We start from the raw sequence: 23300 nt of genomic DNA, 5'->3' as shown, positions 1-23300 counted from the left end.
CTCTGCCTCCTGGGTTCAAGCGATTCTCCTGCCTCAGCCTCCCAAATAGTTGGGATTATAAGCATGCACCACCATGCCCGGCTAATTTTTTATATTTTTAGTAGAGATGGGGTTTCACCATGTTGGCTAGGCTGGTCTCGAACTCCTGATCTCAAGTGATCCGCCCGCCTTGGCCTCCCAAAGTGCTGGGATTATAGGCGTGAGCCACCGCACCAGGCCCTAAATTCTTAAAGGTGATAAGGAGTGGAGACAGAATTCAAATTCAGGAAAGTTTCAAAGTCCATGCTTGCTTTTTCAATTATATTAAACGATGCCAAGTTCCTTGCATATTCCAAACATTTATTGGGCACCTGTTGGTTGCACAAGAGTATACACTGCCTGTCACCAAATGATGCAAAATAATTTAGGAGCCTGTTTTGGCAGTCACAAGGTGGAGGTCCTGTACATTAGGCAGAAAAGTATGCAGCTAGGCAGCCTAGTAGGCATTTTAAAATTGTCTAATAAACCGAGCCACTTAGCAACGATATATTTCTAGTTCACCTAATTTTTTGGGTTCTGCCCAAAGGCTGGTGACTCATGAGACAGATATTCCGCACTCTGTGTACATGAGAAAGAAGTCAGTAAGGTGAGGAAGAAGCAGAAGAGATGGGTAATGAAGGCCTGGATTCACGAAAACTGTTTAATGGCCATGGCATTATGAAAATCCTGATACCAGCCAACTCTTGAGTGTTAAATAATGAGAGTCAGTTTATTAGTTATATTTGGACAGATCTGGTTTTTTGCTTTATTTTTATAAATAATGTTCTAAGAAATATATTTTATTTAATTTACTTATGGCATATTTAAACGTTTTTTGGCAAATAAAAATTGTGTATATTCATGATGTACAACATGTGTTGATAGATGTACTCATTGTGGAATGGCTAAATCAAGCTAACTAACAAATCCATTACTGCAAATATATACCCATTACCGCAAATACTTATTTTTTTGTGTGGTAAGAACAACTAAAATCTACTCTCTTAGCAATTTTCAAGCATATATATTTTTGTTTGTTTGTTTTTGTTTTTGTTTTTGAGACAGGGTCTTGCTCTGTTGCCCAGGCTGGAGTACAGTGATGCAATCTTGGCTCACTGCAACCTCTGCCTCCCAGGTTCAAGTGATTCTCATGCCTCAGCCTCCTGAGTAGTTGGGATTACAGGCATGCACCACAACACCTGGCTAATTTTTGTATTTTTAGTAGAGATGGGGTTTCACCATGTGGGCCAGGCTGGTCTCAAACTCCTGACCTCAGATGACCCACCCACCTCAGCCTCCCAAAGTCCTGGGATTTCAGGTGTGAGCCACAGTGCCTGGCCTCAAGTATATATTTTTAACTATAATCATCATGTAGTATAATAGATCTCCTGCACTTATTCCTGCTGTCTAACTGAAATTTTGTATCATTTGGCCAAAATCTTCCAATTGTTTCTCTCTCATCCCCTGGTAACCACCATTCTGCTACTTCTACAAGCTTGACTTTTTTAGATGCCACACATAAGTGAGATTAAGCAGTATTTGTCTTTCTGTGCCTGGCTTATTTCACTTAGCATAATGTCCTCCAGGTCCATCTATGTTGCTGCAAATGACAGGATTTCCTTATTTTTTAAGGCAGAACAGTATTCTATTGTGTGTGTGTATGTGTGTGTGTGTGTGTGTGTGTGTGTGTGTGTGTGTGTGTGTGTGTGTGTGTGTGTGTGTGTGTGTGTGTGTGTGTGTGTGTGTATACATACATATATCTCTCTCACATTTTCTTTATTCATTCATCCATTGGTGTACATGTAGGCTGTTTCCATGTCTTGGCTATGGTGAATAATGCTGCAATGGATATGAGAGTACAGATACCTTGACATGTGGATTTCATTTCCTTTGGATATATACCCAGAAGTGGATTATTGGATCATATGGTAGTTCCATTTAAAAATTTTTAAGGAACCTCCATACTATTTTCCAAAATGGCTGTACTAATTTACATTCCCACTGACAGTGTACAGGGTTTTTTCTCCACATCCTTGCCAATGCTTATCTCGCTTTTTGATAATAATCATTCTGACAGGTGTGAGGTGATATCTCATGGTAGTTTTAATTCACATTTCTCCGATGATTAGTGATGTTGAACATTTTTTTCACATACCAGTTAGCTATTTGCATGTCTTTTTCTTTTTTTTTTGAGACAGAGTCTCGCTGTTGCCCAGGCTGGAGTGCAATGGTGCGATCTTGGCTCACTGCAACCTCCGCCTCCTGGGTATGATTCTCCTGCCTCAGCCTCCTAAGTAGCTGGGAATACAAGCGCCCGCCACCACGCCCAGCTAATCTGTGTTTTTTTAGTAAAGACAGGGTTTCACCAGGTTGGCCCGGCTGGTCTTGAACTCCTGACCTCAGGTGATCCACCTGCCTTGGCCTCCCATGCTACTTGCATGTCTTCTTTTGAGCAATGTCTTTTCAGGCCCTTGTCCACTTATCTGATGTAGGGGTCGTGAATATTTTCTCCCATTCTGTAGGTTGTCTCTTTACCATTTTTTTTTTTCCAGACGAGGTCTCACTCTGTTGCCCAGGCTGGAGTAAAGTGGCACGATCATGTGTCACTACAGCCTCAACTGTCTGAGCTCAAGTGATTCTCCCACCTCAGCCTCCCAAGTAGCTGGGACCACAGGCGTGTGCTACCATGCCCAGCTAATTTTTTGATTTTTTTGTAGAGTTGAACTCTCACTAAGTCACCCAGTTTAGTCTCGAACTCCTGAGCTCAAGCAATCTTCCCATCTAAGACTGTCAAAGTGTTGGGATTACAGGCATGAGCCACAGCACCAGGCCAGAAACTCTACGTTTGATTCTAACCACAGCAGCTTAGCAGCTGAGGACAAACTGTTGGGATATTTTGGTCTCAGTCAATGGCAGCCAGGTTACCAACCCTGACAAGATACAAGTTTTCTTCGTTGGGTTCATGGTACAAAAGTCAACCTTTTCAGTTAGTTATGAATGAAAGGGCATGAAGATTGTGCTATTAGTTTATCCTGAAGGTCAATCTTCAAAAATACTGGTTCAACATGAATTTGGATATTATTAATATAAATTTATGGCTTAAAGAGGACAAAAGGTGTTTTTTCAGGTTCCTTTACAGAGATATTTAGTGAGGGAACAAGGCACTTAGTCATCTTTGCTATGACAGGTTAAATACAAGGTGTACTGGGAACATGTAAGAGGGTGACTTAACTCAGCCATTGGGGGGTCAGGAGACGTGTTCCTAAGGAAGTGATGTCTAAGTGAGGTAGGCAGTACCTTGGCAAAAAAAAGCTTGAAGTTAAGAGTGCATATGAGAAATGAAGGTATGTCCGCCTGGCTGGCAAATGGAGTCTAAGATGGGGCAGTGATGATAAAGATATAGGAAGATGCTAGATCTGGAACGGCCTTCTAAAAAGAATGACAATATAAATTTATTGTACAAATGGAGGCACTACTGAGAGTGAAACCAGGCAATATTAACACTTAGGTAGGGACAACAGATGTAAACCAGGCTATTCTCAGCAAATCAGAAATTATGGTCACCCCACTTGTAAGTCACATTCAGGTGCTTGGACTTTCAGTGAAAGCATAGAGTATGTATCTTCCACATTTTGCCTAAGTGACTTCATTCTTTTTTTTTTTTGAGACAGAGTTTCGCTCTGTTGCCCAGGCTGGAGTGTAGTGGCAGGATCTCGGCTCACTGCAAGCTCTGCCTGCCGGGTTCACGCCATTCTTCTTCCTCAGCCTCCTGAGTAGATGGGACTACAGGCGCCCGCCACCACACCTGGCTAATTTTTTGTATTTTTAGTAGAGATGGGGTTTCACCGTGTTAGCCAGGATGGTCTCGATCTCCTGACCTCGTGATCCGCCCGCCTCAGCCTCCCAAAGTGCTGGGATTACAGGCGTGAGCCACTGCACCCAGCCAGTGACTTCATTTTTACTTTTGCCTTTACTTGCTCATTTCACAAATATTTGAGGATACACTTCAGAGCACTGAGGTTATAAAGACAACAGTGTCTGTCCTCAAGGTCTGTCTAGGTAAGACACACAGCCAAATAAACAATTCTAATACAGTTATACAGTTTTAGTTCTGACGCCTCCAGTGAGCTGTAGACTTGTATTTGTCATTTCCAGTCAGAACGCAAAACACAGATCCAAAACAGAACTTTCAATTTCTCCTCCAAATCTGTTCTTCCTTCAGCTGGTCGTGTAAGTGATGCCACTACCACATCCACTTAAGACAAAAACCCAGAGGAGCGCTGCCTTAATCAGTAATCAGTGTTACCCTTCTTCTCACTGTGCATTTTAATTTCGCCACATCTTTTTTTTTTTTTTTTGATACGGTGTCTCACTCTGTCACCTAGGCTGGAGTGCAGTGGTGTGATACTGGGTCAATGCAGCCTCAACCCTCTGGGCTCAAGCGATCCTCTCACCTCAGCCTCCTAAGTAGCTGGGACTACAGGCATGCGCCACTACGCCTGGCTAATTTTTGCAATTTTTGTAGAGACGAAGTTTCACCATGTTGCCCAGTTCTCGTGCCTCCTTGAACTCCTGAACTCAGGCAATCTGCCTACCTTGGCTTCCCAAAATGCAAGGATCCCAGGGGTGAGGCACCGTGTCCTGCCCTCTCCACATCTTTCTTAAGCACACTGACTAAATTGGTCTAAGTAGAGCCTAACATCAACTGAAGGGAGAGGGTAATTTCCAGGTACTTGAATGCTATGATTTTTGTTTTTTGTTTTTGAGACAGACTCTTGCTCTGTTGAAAGGCTGGAGGGCAGTGGTGCGATTTCAGCTCACTGCAATCTCCACCTCCAGGGTTCAAGCAATTCTTGCGCCTCCCAAGAAGCTGGGATTACAGGCATGCGCCACCACACCCAGCTAATTGTTGTATTTTTAGCAGAGATGGGTTTTCGCCATGTTGCCCAGGCTGATCTTGAACTACTGGCCTCAAATGATCCACCTGCCTTGGCCTCCCAAACTGCTGGGATTACAGGCATGAGCCACTGTGCCTGGCCCCTGAATGCTATGCTTTTAACGACTAGATCTCAGTATTATGTGGGACTAATTTTTCTACAGTATTACAACACTGATTACTGATATTCATTATTGACAATCATGACATCCAGATCTGGATATTTACCTTAGCTAGTCTCAAAATTTGAGTTTCAATAAGAAAGACACAGATATGTCCTAAATGACTGATCCCACTTCCACTATGTGAAGTTGAGAGTGGTTGTAAAGCTGTACAGCTATAGGTGAAACACTAATGTTAATCAACTATCTGTTGAACAACTACCGTGTAAAAGGACAATTTATGCCTTAGAGAGCAATTTAAAATTTTTTCAGAGATGGGGGTCTTGATACGTTGCCTAGGCTGGTCTCAAACTTGGGCTCAATACATCCTCCTGCCTCAGTCTCTCAAGTAGCTGGGATTACAGGTACACACCACTTCACCAGGCAAAGGACAGTTTTAATATTTCTACCATCCATTCTCCACACAGCTGCCACAGTGATCCTTTTTTTTTTTTTTTTTTTTTCTGAGACACAGTTTCACTCTGTTGCCTAGGCTTGAGTGTAGTGGCACAATCTTGGCTCACTGCAACCTCCACCTCCCGGGTTCAAGTGATTCTCCTACCTCAGCCTCCCGAGTAGCTGGAATTACAGGCGCCCGTCACCATGCCCAGCTAATTTTTTTTGTATTTTTAGTAGAGATGAGGTTTCACCATGTTGAACAGGCTGGTCTCAAACTTCTAACCTCAAGTGATCCGCCTGCCTTGGCCTCCCAAAGTGATGGGATTACAGGTGTGAGCCACCACTCCCGGCCCACAGTGATCCTTTTACAGCAAAGCTACTCCTTTGGTCTCAACCCTTCGTCATATTCTGTCACTTCCCAATAAAATCCAAACCTTATCAGATGATACATGATCTGCCTATGATTTCCATCTAATTTCTCTCATTTGCTGTGCTCCAGCCACACTGGTCTTGCCCTTTTTCCATGCCAAACAAATCCCCATTTCAGGGCCACTGCACTTGCTGCTTCTCTTCTAGGATAGTTTCCCTCTAGAAATCCATGTAGTTCCTTCTCTCACTAAATGATCAGATATTTGTTTATGTGCCTCCTTAGCTAAAAGGCCTTCCTTATCTACCCTAACTAAAAGAGAATTCCCCACATCACTCTTATCCTTTTATCCTGATTTATTTTTCCATAAAACTTGCCACATTACTGGGCATTATCTATTATTTAGTAATGGGTATATTGCTTATTGACAGTCTTCCCTACTATAATATGAGCTCCATGAGGCAGAGACTTTGTTTTGTTCACTGCTGAATTCCCAGCACCTACAACAAGCCTACTCACTAAACATTTGTTGAATTAATGAATCTTCAGGCTACATCAAATGTAAAATATCCTATCATATATTTATTGATGTGATGCATAGGAAAATGTCTGGAAGGGTACATACCAAAATGTTAATTATTTATTTAACCTGGTGGGAGGTGGTTTTTCTTTTCTTTTCTTTTCTTTTTTGTGTGACAGAGTTTCGCTCTTGTTGCCCAGGCTGGAGTAGAATGGCAAGATCTTGGCTCATTGCAACCTCTGCCCCCAGGGTTCAAGCGATTCTACTGCCTCAGCCTCCCAAGTACTGGGATTACAGGTGCCTGCCACCACGCCCGCTTAATTTTTTGTATTTTTAGTAGAGACACGATTTCACCATGTTGGTCAGGCTGGTCTAGAACTCCAGACCCTGTGATCCGCCCGCCTCGGCCTGCCAAAGTGCTGGAATTACAGGCGTGAGCCACCGCGCCCGGCAGGGCTTTTTTTTTTTTAGAATGAACTTGTATTATGCATATACCAAAAAAGAATGAAAGGGTTCACACAGGCATAAAGTGTAAGTGAATTCTAAAAAACGGTTGAGCAAATTTATCAAAGGCAGACTTCTAAATAGATGTTAACAGTTATATAGTTCAGATAAACCATGGTTTGAATTCCCTTCCCCAGTACTTCCTAGCAGTGTGATCCCAAGTTATTTATGTGTCAGTGCCTAGATTTCTTCACCTGGAAAATGGGGATAACAACAGGTGCCTACTTCACAAGTTTTAAATGAGACCGTGTGTGTAACCTGCTTTGTGCAATGTCTGGCATGCAATAAGTACTCGACAAATGGCAGCTATTAGAATCATCATTAACAGCAGTAATAGGAGATGTTAGGACATACCTAGCCCTCAAGATTGACATCAGAGTAGACCACCACATCCTCTCACCATTGCGCCTCAATTTGGGCCTCTGAAGCCCAAAGAGGGGATGGTTCTTTCCAAAGAAGACAATTTCGACGTTCCAGAAGCATCTGATTGAAACGCACCCTCTTCACCCCTTAAAATCAGTCTGGTTCATCCACGAGCAGCCCTTCGGGGCCCGGACTGGAGAGGCAGCCACGGCTCGCCGTCCCTGGGCCCAGTTCCCTCAGCCTCAATTTCCCTTGCTGCAACAGGGGTGGAGGTGGGAACGTTATCCCCAAACCCAGGCAGTCCCGGCTCGGCCCGCCTCACCGCACTCTGGAGGGGACCAAACAGCCCCACGCGCCGGGAAGCCTCAGGCAACAGGCCATGCACCACACGGGCAAAGTGATTACTGGTCGGATCAAAAGTCAGGCAAGCGGCTCAGCCCCATCCTCCCAGTTCTCGGGCACGGGGACAGCAGCGGGCGCAGGGCGGGGACCGGGAAAAGGCCAAGGGGGCGGTGGCGGGCGCTCGGCAGCCGGTGGGGCCCTCCACGGCCGAGGGGCGGAGGCGGCGGGCGCGCGGCACACGGCGAGCTCGCCACTACGCCGCCCGGGGGCGCGCACGCAAAGCCCGGAGGCGCGTGCGACCGGCGGCTCCTTGGCGCGGATTAGGGGGACTCCGCGAGGTGAGGCGCCACGCAGCGCTGGGCGGGCGGGTGGCGGGGCGCGAGCCCCTCTAGCGGGACTAGGGGGAAGCGGGGGGCCACGAGGTGCGGCGGGGGAGGAGGCGTGGGCTGCGGGCCCTGGTGGCGGGCTTGACGCGGCGGGCTGGCTGCCTGGCGGCCTGGCGGGCGGCGCCGGGCCTCGCCGCTCTGTGGGGGAGGGCGGTTCGGGACCCGGCCTGACCCCGGGGGCCCGCCCCGCGTCTGGGCGGTGCCCCAGTGCCCCGGCCTCGCCATTTCCTTCTCAGCCCTGGAGCGCGTCGCTCTACCAAGAATGGCCACTGTGCCTGATGCCCCTGACCAGCGTTACCCATTTGAATTTCCTAGCAGGCCCCCCAAAGTAGGTATTTCGGTATCCTTTTAGAGTTGAGGCGCAGGTAAAATAAATGACTGGCCCAGGCCGGTCCCACCCCGTAAGGATTTGAAGGTTGGCTCCACAACTCGGGAGCCTGCGCCTTTTCTCCTCCCAACGTGGACTCCTGCCCGGCGAAGTGCCTCACTTCCTTCTCCCGGTAACCGATTTGAATTTGGCGATTGTTAGTTTGGAGCTAGCGCCAGTGCTTCCACGGAAGTTGGTGTCAGAATGTGGTCTCTTGTGAAAGGAGGAGAAAGAAGATTCTGCAGACTGCAATATTGTGCTTTTTTGCCTTTTTTTTTTTTTCTCCTAGGCTGTACTGCAGTGCAGTGGCACGATCGCGGCTCACTGCAATCTCTGCCTCCCAGGCTCAAACGATTCTCGTGCCTGAGGCGCGGGCCACCACGCCCAGCTAATATTTGTATTTTTAGTAGAGATGGGGTTTCACCATGTTGGCCAGGCTGGTCTCGAACTCCTGACCTCAAGTGATCCTTCCACTTCGGCCTCCCAAAGTGCTGGGATTACAGGCGTGAGCCACCGCGCCCGGCCCTACTATTTTTTTATTTTTTGAGATGGAGTTTCTCTCTTTCGCCCAGGCTGGAGTGCAATGGCGCCATCTCAACTCACTGCAACCTCTGCCTCCCAGGTTCAAGCGATTCTCCTGCCTCAGCCTCCCGAGTACCTGGGATTACAGGCGCCCGCCACCACACCTGGCTATTTTTTGTATTTTTAGTAGAGATGGGGTTTTGCTGTGTTGGCCAGGCTGATCTCGAACTCCTGACCTCAGGTGATCTGCCCACCTGGGACTCCCGAAGTGCTGGGATTACAGGCGTGAGCCACTGCGCCCGGCCTCCTACTGTGCTTTTTTGAGTGTTGATCAGTCCCTATTGACTGTGCATCCTTTACTGGACATCTGTTTTTGTTTTTGTTTTTTTTTGAGAGGGAGTTTCACACTTGTTGCTCAGGCCAGAGTGCAACGGCGCGTTCTCAGCCCACCGCAACCTCCACCTCCCGGGTTCAAGCAGTTCTCTTGCCTCAGCCTCCCAAGTAGCTGGATTACAGGCATACGCCGCCACGCCCAGCTAATTTTGTATTTTTAGTAGAGACAGGTTTTCTACATGTTGGTCAGGCTGATCTCGAACTCCCGACTTCAGGTGATCTGCCCGCCTCGGCCTGCTAAAGTGCTGGGATTACAGGCGTGAGCCACTGCGTCCAGCCTTGACATCTGTATTTGAAATGACACAGCTATCCCTTAATAAGACACTGCGCAAGTAATATACTCTTTCAGAGCTTGCCTTCTTTTGAAAAAGCAGCTTGCCCCAGAAGTGTGGGAGTGAGGATTCAAAGAATCCCCACACCGTGGTACCCACGGGTACCTAGCAAATGGAAAAAGTTCAGTAAATTTGGCTGTTATTTGATTGCTGCGTTTGTAATACACCCTTGCTAGACTCATTTTTCTTCAGAGCTGAACTTTTCCTGAGACTACAGCAAAGGGAGACCTACCCCACCCCAAAAAGGGAAGGTTCTTTGATGGCAGCGTTAGCGGAAATGTTGCCCACACTTAGTGATGAATTATTCTCCAAGCTAAAAATTACCAGGGTGAAAAAAACCACTTCAGAAAAGCTAAAGATAAATTAACCTTTTGTAGAATTAACATTCATTAGTCCACTAATGTGTGTTTATTGTATTCCTCCTGTATGCTTGGCATTTTAAAAGCATACAAATATGTATCCGATATAGTCTCTGCTTTCACTTATTTATTTATTATTTATTTTTGAGACAGGATTTTGCACTGTCACCCAGGCTGGAGTGCAGTGGCACAATCTCGGCTCACTGCAACCTCCACCTGCCGGGTTCAAGCAACTCTCATGCCTCAGCCTCCCGAGTAGCTGGGATTATAGGCGCCCGCCACCACGCCAAGCAAATTTTTTTGTATTTTTGGTAGAGACGGGGTTCTCACTGTGTTGCCCAGGCTGATCTGAAACTCCTGACCTCAGGAGATTCACCTGCCTCAGTCTCCCAAAGTGCTGGAGTTACAGACATGAGCTACCACACCCAGCCTGCTTTCACTTAATTTAGAAGTGGGGGAAAATATACATTCAGAAGTAATACTCACAAAGTAGAATGTGAAAAATGCCAGATAAAAAGCTGTGAGTGGGCCGGGCGCGGTGGCTCATGCCTGTAATCCCAGCACTTCGGGCGGCTGAGGTGGGCCGATCACCTGAGGTCAGGAGTTCGAGACCAGCCTGGCCAACATGGTGAAACCCCGTCTCTACTAAAAATACAAAAATTAGCCAGGACTGGCGGCCTGCGCCTGTAATCCCAGCTAATTGGGAGGCTGAGGCAGGAGAATCTCTTGAACCCGGGAGGCGGAGGTTGCAGTGAGCTGAGATTGCGCCATTGCACTCCAGCCTAGGCAACGAGAGCAAGACTTAGTCTTAAAAAAAAACAACAAAAAAAAGCTGTGAGTGTACAGAAGAAGGATTATTTTTTGACTTAGTGTAAAATATTATTTCATTTCTGCTTCAAAGAAGATACTTTGGGCTAGGCATGGTGGCTCACACTTGTAATCCCAGCACTCCAGCACTTTTGGAGGCCAAGGTGGGCAAATCACTTCAGGCCAAGAGTTTGAGACCAGCCTGGCCAACATGGCGAAACCCTGTCTCTCCTAAAAATACAGAACAATTAGCCAGGTATGGTGGTGGCACATGCTTGTAATCCCAGCTACTCAGGAGGCTGAGGCATAAGACATGAGAATCAAAAATGAGAACCAAATGGAGAATGAGAATCCCTTGAACCTGGGAGGCAGAGGTTGCAGTGAGTACTCCAGCCTGGGCAACAGAGCCAGACTGTGTCTCCAAAAAAAAAAAGAAAAAGAGACTTAGTCTGTCCTCCAAGCTGGAGTGCAGTGGTGGCTCACTGCATCCTCGACCTCCCAGGCCCAAGCGTTCCACCTCATCCTCCTGAGTAGCTGGGACCATAGGCATGGGCCACTGTACCTGGCTAACTTTTTTTTTTTTTTTTTTAAAAGAGATGGGGTCTCCCTATGTTGCCCAGGCTGGTCTTGAACTCCTGGGTCCCAGTAACCCTCCCATGTCAGCCTCCCAGAGTGCTGGGATTACAGATATAAGCCACTGTGCCTGGCCCTGTTACGTACTTGTTGAAAGAGTAAGGAACAAATGTATGTTGTAATAGATAGGATTTTTTGGTTTCCAGTTGCAGAAACTCGTTCAGTCTTATTATTAAAGTTGAGTTTATTAAAGTTTATTAAAGATAGAGAAATGAGAGAAGAGTTAAACAGTTGAGCCACCTGGGGCTAGTGATCTCAACAGCCAGAGGACATGGACTGAATTCTTTGAATGAATTCTAGTGAATAACTAAGCTCCAACTGCCTTCTGTCCTTTCATGTCTTACTGAAGATCCAGATTTCTGGAAGAAGAGACCTGGTTGCTTTAGCTTTTGTCAGGGGTGGGGAATGGGGTATTGTGATTGGCAGCCCCACCAGTACCACATGAAATGTGGGAGGGTCAGTTTCCCAAATAAAGGTGGCAGCTAAGGAGAGAAATGATGCTGAGTAGAGAAAGCCAACAGTTGTTTATTAGAAACGTGTAGCATTTGCCCCTCCCATCCTCCGTGCCCCTCAGACCCAGATCCTTCCTCATAAAAAAGAAAAAGAAATATGTAGCATTTATAGAGGACCAGGTACCATGCTACATTACTTATATGGATTATGATATTTGATTATGACATTTAATTCTCACAACTTTGGAAGGTAGGCACTGTTATACCCACTACAGAGGAAGAAACAGGTTTTCAGAGGTAGAATAATTTTTCAACATTACAAAGCTAAGATGTGGCAGAGCTGAGTATGTTGCATATCTTTTCTTTATCTCGTCCCTTTGAATGATTTTCTGATCCATGTGCCACTTTTGTTTGTTCCTAGGGAGTCATCAAGCTTTGGTGTATGTGTTCGCTGGTTCTGAAGTCTTGAAGAAGCTCTGTGCTGAGGAAGACCAAAGCAGCACTCGTTGCCAATTAGAGAATGGACCGTTTGGGTTCCTTTAGCAGTAAGTACAGTGGGAACAAGTCTCAGATGACTTATTATTATTTTTTTTTGAGATGGACTCTCCCTCTGTTGCCCAGGCTGGGGTACAGTGGCATGATCTTGGCTCACTGCAACTTCTGCCTCCCGGCTTTAAATGATTCTCCTGCCTCAGCCGCCCGAGTAGCTAGGACTACAGGTGTGCGCCACCACACACAGCTAATTTTTTTTATTTTTATTTTTAGTAGAGATAGGGTTTCACCATGTTGGCCAGGCTGGTCTTGAACTCCCGACCTCAGGTGATCCGCCCACCTCGGGCTCCCAAAGTACTGGGATTACAGGTGTGAGCCACCACTCCTGGCCTTCAGGTGACTATTAATAGCAAACTTGAGTGGAAGTTGATCAAGGAAGAAAAATAAACAATGAAGTTAGGCAATAAACCCCTTTGACTCTGATTCTAAGGGAATTATGAGTATCAAAATAAAATCAGTTAATACATATTGATTACCCATTGAACACATGACACAAACATATGACCCTGGGTCTTACAAGAAAATGAAGCGGCCGGGCGCAGTGGCTAACGCCTGTAATTCCAGCACTTTGGGAGGCCGAGGCAGGCACATCACGAGGTGAGGAGATGGAGGCCATCCTGGCTAACACCGTGAAATCCCTTCTCTAGTAAAAAATAGAAAAAATTAGCCAGGCGTGGTGGCAGGTGCCTGTAGTCCCAGCTACTCGGGAGGCTGAGGCAGGAGAATGGCATGAACCCGGGAGGCAGAGCTTGCAGTGAGCCGAGATTGTGCCACTGCACTCCAGCTTGGGTGACAGAGTGAGACTCTGTCTCAAAAAAAGAAAAAAAGAGAAAATGAGGCTGAGATGGACCAGGCATATTCTGATTAACCTGTAGTTAAACCTAGAAAAGCCATGGGATTTCTGTTTAGACTAATGACATGTTTCAGGCACCTTGATAAGAAATGTGTTAGTGGTAAGATAAAGGAAAGATCATCCCACCTCCCCCTTGATGTGGAGCTTGCTTCTAAGAGTAAACCACAGTAGAATAATGTAGAGAATTATGGGGTATGTATGGAGTAAATTCAAGTAGCCATAACTATGGATAAAAAAATTATACTGGCCGGGCGCCATGGCTCACGCCTATAATCCCAGCACTTTGGGAGGTCGAGGTGGGCGGATCATGAGGTCAGGAGTTTGAGACCAGCCTGACCAACAAGGCAAAACCCCGTCTCTTCTAAAAATACAAAAATTAGCTGGAGGTGATGGCTGGTGACTATAATCCCAGCTACTTGGTAGGCTGAGGCAGGAGAATTGCTTGAACCTGGGAGGCAGAGGCTACAGTAAACCAAGATCATGCCACTGCACTCCAGCCTGGGTGACAAGAGCAAGAATCTGTCTCAAAAAAAAAAAAAATTATACTGCTCTTTTTCCCTGATTCTGAATATATGAGATTTCGCAGAAATAGAAATTCCATTGTTAGATGTTTAGTAGTATCCTAATGAGAAGAATCAGAAAAGTACTTTTTGGATGTTGTTTCCTCTTCAACAATTCGTGTTTTTTTTGAGATGGAGTCTTGCTGCATTACCCAGGCTGGAGTGCAGTGGCATGATCTCGGCTTACTGCAACCTCTGCCTCCCGGGTTCAAGCAGTTCTCCGTCTCAGCCTCCCGAGTAGCTGGGAGTGTAGGCGTCTGCCACCACGCCCGGCTAATTTTTGTATTTTTAGTAGAGACAGGGTTTCACCTTGTTGGTCAGGCTGGTCTTGAACTCCTGACCTCAGGTGATCCACCAGCCTCGGCCTCCCAAAGTACTGGGATTACAGGCGTGAGCCACCACTCCTGGCCTGACAGAACAATTTCTTAAAGGAGCTCTAATTTACTTTTTGATCACACTCCTAATATAAATTTAGAAGAGAATGGAGTCTTCAGACACATCTAGTTCAACTCTTTCATTTTACATATAGAGAAATCTAAGTGGACTGCTTCAATGCTGGGAGTGTCCAAAATAATGTTAAACTTCTTTTTGGAAATAATTTCAAACTTAAGTTGCAAGAATAAGAATACAAACAATACCCACATACCTTTTGTTAACCTTTTACTCCATCTGCTTTGTCATTTGCATGCGCGCTGTCTCTGTTTCTCCGTGTATGTATATATATGTTTTTTATTTTTTAATTTTTTTTATTTGTAAGAGATGGGGTCTCACTCTGTCACCCAGGCTGGAGTGCAGTGGCGCAATCATAGCCCACTGGAGCCTTGAATTCCTGGGCTCAAGCGATCCCCCACCTTGGCCTACCAGTGTATTGGTATTATAGGCATAAGCCACCATGCCTGGCCCAATCTTTTTACTACTAAGGTTGCAAAAAGATGATTCCCCCCACCCCGCCAAATCTAGTGCTCTCTCCACATTTACTAGTTAGCATTTTCAGTTTTTATTTTAGGTTCAGGGGTACATGTGCAGGGTTGTTATATAGGTAAACTTCTTGTCACAGGGGTTTTGTGTACAAATTATTTTGTCGCCAAGATAATAAGCATAGCACTCGAGAGGTAGTTTTTGGATCCTCTCCCTCCTCCCATTGTTCACCCTCAAGAACGCCCTGGTTTCTGTTCCCCTCTTTGTGTCCATGTGTTCTTGTTTTTTTAGCTCATACTTGTAAGTGAGATCAGAGGGTATTTGGTTTTCTCTTCCTGTGTTAGTTTGCTTAGGATAATGACCTCCAGCTCCATCCATGTTGCTGCAAAGGATGTGATCTCATTACTTTTTTATGGCTGCATAGTATTCCATGGTATATATGTACCACATTTTCTTTATCTGTTCACTTTTTTGCTTATTTTTTATTATGGACACAGGAATTCCTATTTTTTCAATGATTTATGATTTATTAGCATACATAACTAGCTAGGTTCATGGATTATTCCAAATTTGGCCACCGGGAGTCCCTTCAAATGGGCTCCTACATCCTTATAGCGTACCCTCATCATTTTTTTTTTTTCTTTTTAGCATCTCCATCCTTTTTGGCGTAACTAAATACTCCAAGTGCATCCTGTACTCCCCCCGCCCTGGAATCAGCCACTTCTCTGAGCAGTCCTGGTACTTTTACAAGGGAGTCATGTCAGAGACCAAGATCTTTTCATCTACTAGAATATTTTTGCATCTTGGCCCTTTTGGCTGACAGAACTAGGAAATATATGCATGTTATGTGCTATATACATGTATGCCAGTATACATACACACATACACATTTACGTACACATATACTTCTTTTTAGGAAATCATGAGTTCACATTGATACCTCTAATTCATCATCATAGGCTTTTTTCTTGTCTGCATTAATTCCTCATTCACATGTCTTACTCAGTGAGAACCCTGGCTCCCAACATCAATATAATTCCACTATCCCCTGCCCTCAACCCCTTGTACTTACCAACTTCCTTGTTTCCTGGTTTAATCTGTCGCTTAATCCTTTTTGCAAAGATAAGAGGACTGTTTTTTACTCTAATTTTTTTCTTTTTCTTTTCTCTTTTTTTTTGAGACAGACTTTCGCTCTTGTCACCCAGGCTAGAGTGCAGTGCCACGATCTCAGCTTACTGCAATCTCCACCTCCTGGATTCAGGTGATTGTCCTGCCTCAGCCTCCTGAGTAGCTGGGATTACAGGCGTCTGCCACCACGCCTGGCTAATTTTTGTATACGGGATTTCACCATGTTGGCCAGGCTGGTCTTGAACTCCTGATCTCAGGTGATCCACCCGCCTTGGCCTCCCAAAGTACTGGGATTACAGGCACAAGCCACCGTGCCCGGCCTCTAATTTCTTATAGGAAAGATAGCATACTATATATATGTGTTCTTTTGTACTTTTAAAAAAATTCTTCAATCAGCACCAGGATTGTACTTTTTTTTCCCCACTTAATAGTATCTCCTGGAAATACTGTATTAGTTGGTAGAGGTTGTCCTCATTCTGTTTTTTATAGTTGCATGATACTTCATTATGTGGATATGTTATTATTCAAATAATTGCTTATATTTGGACATCTAAGTAGTATTTTGCAATTACATCTAATATTATAATATATAACCTTGGACGTGTGTATTTTTGTATTATTGGAAATGTATATTCATAGTAAAAAATTCCTAGAAGTGAGATTGCTGGGTCAAAAGATAATCCCCCTGTATATGAGTTGTACTATTTTGTATTCCCACCAGTGATACGTAAGAGTGCCCGGGCTGGGTGCGGTGGCTCAGGCATGTAATCCCAGAACTTTGGGAGGCCGAGGCAGGTGGATCATAAGGTCAGGTGTTCGAGACCAGCCTGACCACCATGGTGAAGCCTCTACTAAAAATACAAAAAATTAGCCGGGCTTGGTGGTACGTTCCTGTAATCCCAGCTACTCAGGAGGCTGAGGCAGGAGAATTGCTTGAACCTGGGATGCAGAGGTTGCAGTGAGCCAAGATTGTGCCACTGCACTCCAGCCTGGGCGACAAGAGTGAAACTCCTTCTCAAAAAAAAAAAAAAAGTGTCTATATCCCCACAGCCTGACTAATTATATTGTCAGGCATTGAAACTTTTGCCAATCTGATGGGTGAGAAACTATATGTCAGGGTAGTTTTAATTTTTATCTTGCTTATGAGTGAAGCTGAACATCTTTTCATATGTTTAAGGCCATTTTATGTCTCTTTTTTTTCCCCAAATTATCTTTGTGTCTTTTGCAGCAGGATCTTTGGTCTTTATTCTCCCTCTCAATTTTTTTTTTTTTTTAAACGGAGTTTTGCTCGTCACCCAGGCTGGAGTGCGATGGTGCGATCTCGGCTCACCGTAACCTCTGTCTCCCGAGTTCAAGCGATTCTCCTGCCTCAGCCTCCCAAGTAGCTGGGATTACAGGCACATGCTGCCACGCCCAGCTAATTTTTGTATTTTTAGTAGAGATGGGGTTTCCTTCGTGTTGGCCAGGCTGGTCTCGAACTCCTAACCTCAGGTGATCTGCCTGCCTCAGCCTCCCTCTCAATTTTTTAAAGTTGTTTGCATACTAGGGATTTCAGTGCTTTTTTCTGATATGTTTACAAATATTTTCTTACAGTATACTTGCTTTTTTACTTTCCTTATGGTGTTTTTGCCAAAAAAAGTTTTTTGTTTTCTTTTTATTAGTGTAGTCAAGTTTATTAACCCTTTATTGAATTTGAATGATGGTTAAAAAGCCTCACTCGGCCACACATGGTGGCTCATGTCTGTAATCCCAGCACTTTGGGAGGCCGAGGCAGGCGGATCACGAGGTCAAGAGATTGAGACCATCCTGGCCAACATGGTGAAACGCCATCTCTACTGAAAATACAAAAATTAGCTGGGCATGGTGGCACGCACCTATAGTCCCAACTACTTGAGAGGCTGAGGCAGGAGAATCGCTTGAACCTGGGAGGCAGAGGTTGCAGTGAGCCGAGATCGCACCACTACACTCCAGCCTGCCAGCCTGCCAGCCTGGCAACAGAACGAGAGTCTGCCTCAAAAAAAAAAAAAAGCCTCTTTCTTGTTTCCTGTTATCTCAGTGAAAAAATAGATAAATAAAAAGCCTTTCTCTTAGGTTTTAAAAAATTTTGAAATACCTTTTGAAGGACAGTTGGGCTCTGTGTATCAAAAACCTAAAAAATGCTCAATAAGTGTACACTCAATAATTCTAGTTCTAGGAAAATATATATCCTGAGGAACAGATATGAAATGTACATACAAGAAACCGGGCACAGTGGCTCATGACTGTAATCCCAGCACTCTGGGAAGCTGAGGCAGACGGATCACCTGAGGTCAGGAGTTCGAGACCAGCCTGGCCAACATGGTGAAACCCCACCTCTACTGAAAATACAAAAATTAGCCGGGTGTGTTGGTGGGCGTAATTCCCGCTACTTGGAAGCTGAGGCAGGAGAGTGGCTTGAACTTGGTAGGCAGAGGCTGCAGTGAGCTGAGATCACACCACTGTACTACAGCCTGGGCAACAGAGCAAGACTCCGTCTCAAAAAAAAAAAAAAAAGCTGGGCATGGTGGCATGCACCTGTAGTCCCAGGTATTAGGGAGGCTGAGGTGGGAGGATCACTGAGTCTGCGAGGCAGAGTTTGCCATCAGCCAAGTTTACTATTTGGAAATAAAATACATAGACAATATGTCTACATACGTGATTTCTTTTTTTTTTCTTGAGACATAGTCTCGCTCTGTTGCTCATGCTAGAGTGCAGTGGCACGATCTCAGCTCACTACCACCTCTGCCTGCTAGGTTCAAGTGATTCTCATGCCGCAGCCTCCCGAGTAGCTAGGACTACAGGTGTGCGTCACCAGGCCCGGACAATTTTTGTATTTTTAGTGGAGGTGGGTTTCGCCATCTTGACCAGGCTGGTCTTGAACTTCTGGCCTCAAGTGGTCCACCTGTCTTGGCCTCCCAAAGTGCTGGGATTACAGGCGTGAGCCACCATGACTGGCATACATAATTTCAAAAAATAAAAATGATAATGCCTTAACTGTAATAAAAGAGATAAATACAAGAGAAGTAATCTATGGTAAAACAATGTAATTTATAATAAAGCAATATGTATTTCAATATGTTTACACATGATTATGATAGAAGACATGATTTAAGTATTAGATACTTGAACCCATATGTTGAATCACTGTGCATATACAAATGCAGAATGATTCAAGTGTGTCATGTTGGTGACTAATAAACACCAGAAGCTAGAATAACTAAACGTTCTGAACAAAACAAAATACATTCTCCTCTAGACTTATATACAGTTGCCTTTCTGGAAATTTCAGTGCATATTAAAATTGTCAAAAATACTTTGCTTTATATATAACATGGAATTAGGTTCTAGGTCATATGAGATTTTTCATTCACTTGAATGTCTGGTGGGACATTTGAAAGTTGCACAGGACACGCAAAAAAGTCAATTTTTATTAGAATATATTGAGCATTGTAGGATATCTAGAATCCCTGTTTTAGGGGCCTGCAGAATGCCCGTGGGGCTCTGGTCATTGCGGCAACAAAAAGGTACCTCCTCAGATTTCCAAATGTCTCCCTAGGGGGGAGTTGAGTACAATTAGGTTATATAATATAATGGATACAATGGAATGTTATTTATCCATTAGAAAGAACAAGGAAGGTCAGTGTGTATTGTCACGAAAACATGTCTGCAATATATTGTCAAGTGAAAAAACATGTATGATATTCCACTTTTTCTTTTGAAACGGAGTTTTGCTCTTGTCACCCAGGCTGGAGTGCTGTGGTGTGATCTCGGCTCACTGCAACCTCCCCCTCCTGGGTTCAAGTGATTCTCCTGCCTCAGCCTCCTGAGTAGCTGGGATTAGGCGCCCACCACCACATCCAGCTAATTTTTGTATTTTTAGTAGAGGTGGGGTTTCACCATGTTGGCCAGGCTGGTGTTGAACTCCTAACCTCCAGTGATCCACCCGCCTCAGCCTCCCAAAGTGCTGGGGTTATAGATATGAGCCACCGTGCCTGGCTATTTTTTCTTTTTATTATTTTTGGTAGAAGCAGGGTCTCGCCATATTGCCCAGGGTGGTCTTGACTTCCTAAGCTGAAGCGATCATCCTGCCTTTTCCTCCCAAAGTGCTGGGGTTACAGGCATGACCCACTGAGCCCAGCCTCTACTTTTGTTGAATATATGTACTATATTATATAGAAGAAAGGTTGGAAAAATATTTTTCAGAATGCTAATTGTGGATGACATACTTTACAGTTTTATTTTAGTCTGGAATGTTAAGAACTTACAAAGTAATTGCTTTTTTTTTTTTCTTTTTGAGACAGGGTCTTGCTTTCTTACCCAGGCTGGAGTGCAGTGGCGTGCTCATGGCTTACTGCAGCCTCGACCTCGGCTCAAGTGATCCTCCTACTTCAGGCCTCTGTATAGCTGGGACCACCAACCATGCACCACTGCACCTGCCTAATTTTGTGGGGTTTTTTTGTAGAGACAGGGTTTCACCATGTTCCCCAGGCTGGTCTCGACCTCCTGAGCTCAAGTGATCCACCCACCTTGGTCTCCCAGAGTGCTGGAATTACATGCATGAGCCACCGTGGCCCACCCAGTAATTGCTTCTTGACATAAGGATTTAAAGAATCACTTTGCGCCTGCAATCCTAGCACTTTGGGAGGTTACACCAGGTGGATTGCTCGAATCCAGGAGTTCAAGACCAGCCTGGGCAACATGGGAAAACCCTCCCTCTACTAAAAATATGAAATTTAGCTGGGCGTGGTACACAGACATGTAATCCCAGCTACTTGGGAGGCTGAGGCATGAGAATTGCTTGAACGTGGGAGGCTGAGGTTTCAGTGAGCTGAGATCAAACCATTGCACTGCAGCCTGGGTAACCAGAGTGAGACACTGTCTCCAAAAAAAAAAAAAAAAAAGACCACTTTTCAGGAGTTCAAGACCAGCCTGGCCAATATGGTGAAACCCTGTCTCTACTAAAAATATAAAAAATTAGCCGGTCGTGGTGGTGTGCGCTTGTAGTCCCAGCTACTCGGGAGGCTGAGGGAGAAGAATCGCCTGAATCCAGGAGGTGGAGGTTGCAGTGAGCTGAGATCGCGCCACTGCACTCCAGCCTGGGCGACAGAGCAAGACTTCGTCTCAAAAAAAAAAAAAAAACTACTTTGCTCAGTGGCTGATGCCTTTTTTAAAAATAGGATAGTTGGAGGAAAGAGAGAAGCAAGCTTATATCTAACAGGAAGTGAGGAAGAGGGTAACTTGGTAGAAGTTGGCATCTGTCACTTAATATACAACAATTTTTGGCTCAATGCAGTGGCTCACTCCTGTAATCACAGTACTTTGGGAGGCTGGGGCAGAAGGATCACTTGAGGCTGGGAGTTTGAGACCAGCCTGAGCAACATAGCAAGATTTGTTTTTCTATATTAAAATTTAAAATGGGGGAAATGAAGTAGCTGCACAGTTTCATATATTGAATTTGAAGCTACTGCCAGGAGTACATTTTTTTCTTTCATCATTTTCTTCTGTGTCTTTTTTTTTTTTTTTTAGATGGAGTTTCGCTCTTGTCACCCAGGCTGGAGTGCAATGGTGTGATCTCAGCTTATTGCAACCTCTGGTTCAAATGATTCTCCTGCCTCAGCCTCCTGAGTAGCTGAGATTGCAGGTGCCTGCCACCACATCTGGCTAATTTTTGTATTTTCAGTGGAGATGGGGTTTCGCCATGCTGGTCAGGTTAGTCTTGAACTCCTGAGCTCAAGTGATCAACCCGCCTCGGCCTCCCAAAGTGCTGGGATTATAGGTTTGAGCCACTGCGCCCACCCTCTCTACCTTCTTAAAAAGAAATAAAGAGAACAGTGATCATCACTTGGAAGAGGGAAAGGTACCTTGAAGAATGTTTCTTGGACTTTAGGGAGGCAAATACTATTACAGAATGTGAGAAATCCTGTTCCAGGCTGAACAAATTAAATTCCTGGGAGTAAGGGAGGAAGCTTCCTGGGTTTCAGTTCCCACTCAGAGCCAGGTGTGGTGGTTCATGCCTATAATTCCACCACTTTGGGAAGCTGAGGCAGGAGGACTTCTTAAGACCAGTGTGGGCAACACAGTGAGACCCTGTCTCTACAAAAATTAAAAATTTAGCCAGGCGCAGTGGTGCAAGTCTGTCCCTCCTCTTGGGAGGCTGAGGTGGCAGGATCACCTGAGCCTGGGGGGATTGAAGCCACAGTAAGCCGTGATCTCACCACTGCACTCCAGCCTGGGCGACAGTCTAAGACCCTGTCTCAAGAAGACTCTGTCTCAAGAAGACTGTCCCAAGAAAAAAAAGAAAAATCCGAACTCAAATATAAAATAGTATATTCCAAGATATGTATTTAGAGGAGACATGTATTTAGAGGCTAGCTGAGTGTGGTGGCTCATACCTGTAATCCCAACACTTTAGGAAGCTGAGGCAGCTCAAATTCCTGGGACCGTTTGAGCCCAGGAATTCGAGACCAGCCTAGGCAACATAGTGAAACTCTGTCTCTACAGAAAATAAATTTTAAAAAAGTACCCGGGTGTGGTGGCTTGTGCCTGTAGTCCCTGCTAGTTAGGAGGCTGAGGTGGGAGGCTCACTTGAGCCTGGGAGGTTGAGGCTACATTGAGGCATGATTGTGCAACCACACTTCAGCCTAGGTGACAGAGTGAGACCCTATCTCAAAAAAATAAATAAAGGAGTTTTCTCTTATTTGCCCCAACTTTTTATTATGAAAAATTTTAAACTTAAATAGAAAAGTCAAAAGAACAGTACAGTGATGATGATGTGTTTTTTTATTTTTTTAATTTTTTTTGGAGACGGAGTCTCTCTCTGTTGCCCAGACTGGAGTGCAGTGGCATGATCTCGGATCATTGCAACCTCCACCTCCCAGGTTCAAGCAGTTCTTCTGCCTCAGCCTCCTGTGTAGCTGGGACTACAGGTGCATACCACCATGCTTTGCTAATTTTTTTGTTTTTTTGTTTTTTTTGAGATGGAGTCTTACTCTGTCGCCCAGGCTAGAGTACAGCGGCGTCATCTCGGCTCACTGCAACCTCTGTCTTCTGGGTTCAAGCGATTCCTCTGCCTCAGCCTCCTGAGTTGCTGGGATTACAGGTGTGCACCACTACACCCAGCTAGTTTTTGTATTTTTAGTAGAGATGGGGTTTCACCATCTTGGCCAGGCTGGTCTTGAACTCCTCACCTCATGATCCACCCGCCTCGGCCCCCCACAATGCAGGGATTACAGGCATAAGCCACCGTGCCCAGCCAATTTTTTTGTATTTTTAGTAGAGACAGGGTTTCACTGTGTTGCCCAGGCTGGTCTCAAACTCCTAAGATCAGGCAATCTGCCTGCCTCAGCCTCCCAAAGTGCTAGGATTACAGGCTTGAGCCACCATGCCCAGCCGATTATTATTATTATTATT

The 23300-nt window shown here is 45.1% G+C and overlaps 2 protein-coding genes across 16 annotated transcripts in view; one reads left to right on the top strand and one right to left on the bottom strand.

Moving 5' to 3' along the window:
• Positions 1-7835, bottom strand: part of ACACA (acetyl-CoA carboxylase alpha) — a 335341-nt gene extending 327506 nt beyond the window's left edge. For 2 of the 3 annotated variants that reach the window (XM_054536750.2, XM_054536755.2), the window contains exon 1: positions 7260-7818. In XM_054536750.2, the coding sequence (XP_054392725.1) occupies positions 7260-7297 (38 nt within the window). In that variant the 5' untranslated portion in view covers positions 7298-7818. Of the gene's footprint in view, positions 1-7259 lie in introns of all 3 variants that reach the window. The other variant, XM_024234623.3, reaches the window with a different exon arrangement.
• TADA2A (transcriptional adaptor 2A) overlaps positions 7828-23300 on the top strand; it is a 73922-nt gene continuing 58449 nt past the window's right edge. For 5 of the 13 annotated variants that reach the window (XM_063718691.1, XM_024235504.3, XM_054536776.2 and 2 more), the window contains exons 1-2: positions 7828-7948; positions 12283-12406. In XM_063718691.1, coding sequence (XP_063574761.1) covers positions 12382-12406 — 25 coding nt within the window. In that variant the 5' untranslated portion in view covers positions 7828-7948; positions 12283-12381. Of the gene's footprint in view, positions 7949-8127; positions 8325-12282; positions 12407-15928; positions 16006-21416; positions 21600-22867; positions 22990-23300 lie in introns of those variants that run through there. The other 8 variants (XM_054536778.2, XM_024235506.3, XM_054536777.2 and 5 more) reach the window with 6 other exon arrangements.

This window comes from Pongo abelii, chromosome 19 (assembly GCF_028885655.2).
Source record: "Pongo abelii isolate AG06213 chromosome 19, NHGRI_mPonAbe1-v2.0_pri, whole genome shotgun sequence".
NCBI lineage: Eukaryota > Metazoa > Chordata > Mammalia > Primates > Hominidae > Pongo > Pongo abelii.
Note: the sequence above shows the minus strand (reverse complement) of the source record. Positions and strands in the feature narration are given on the sequence as shown.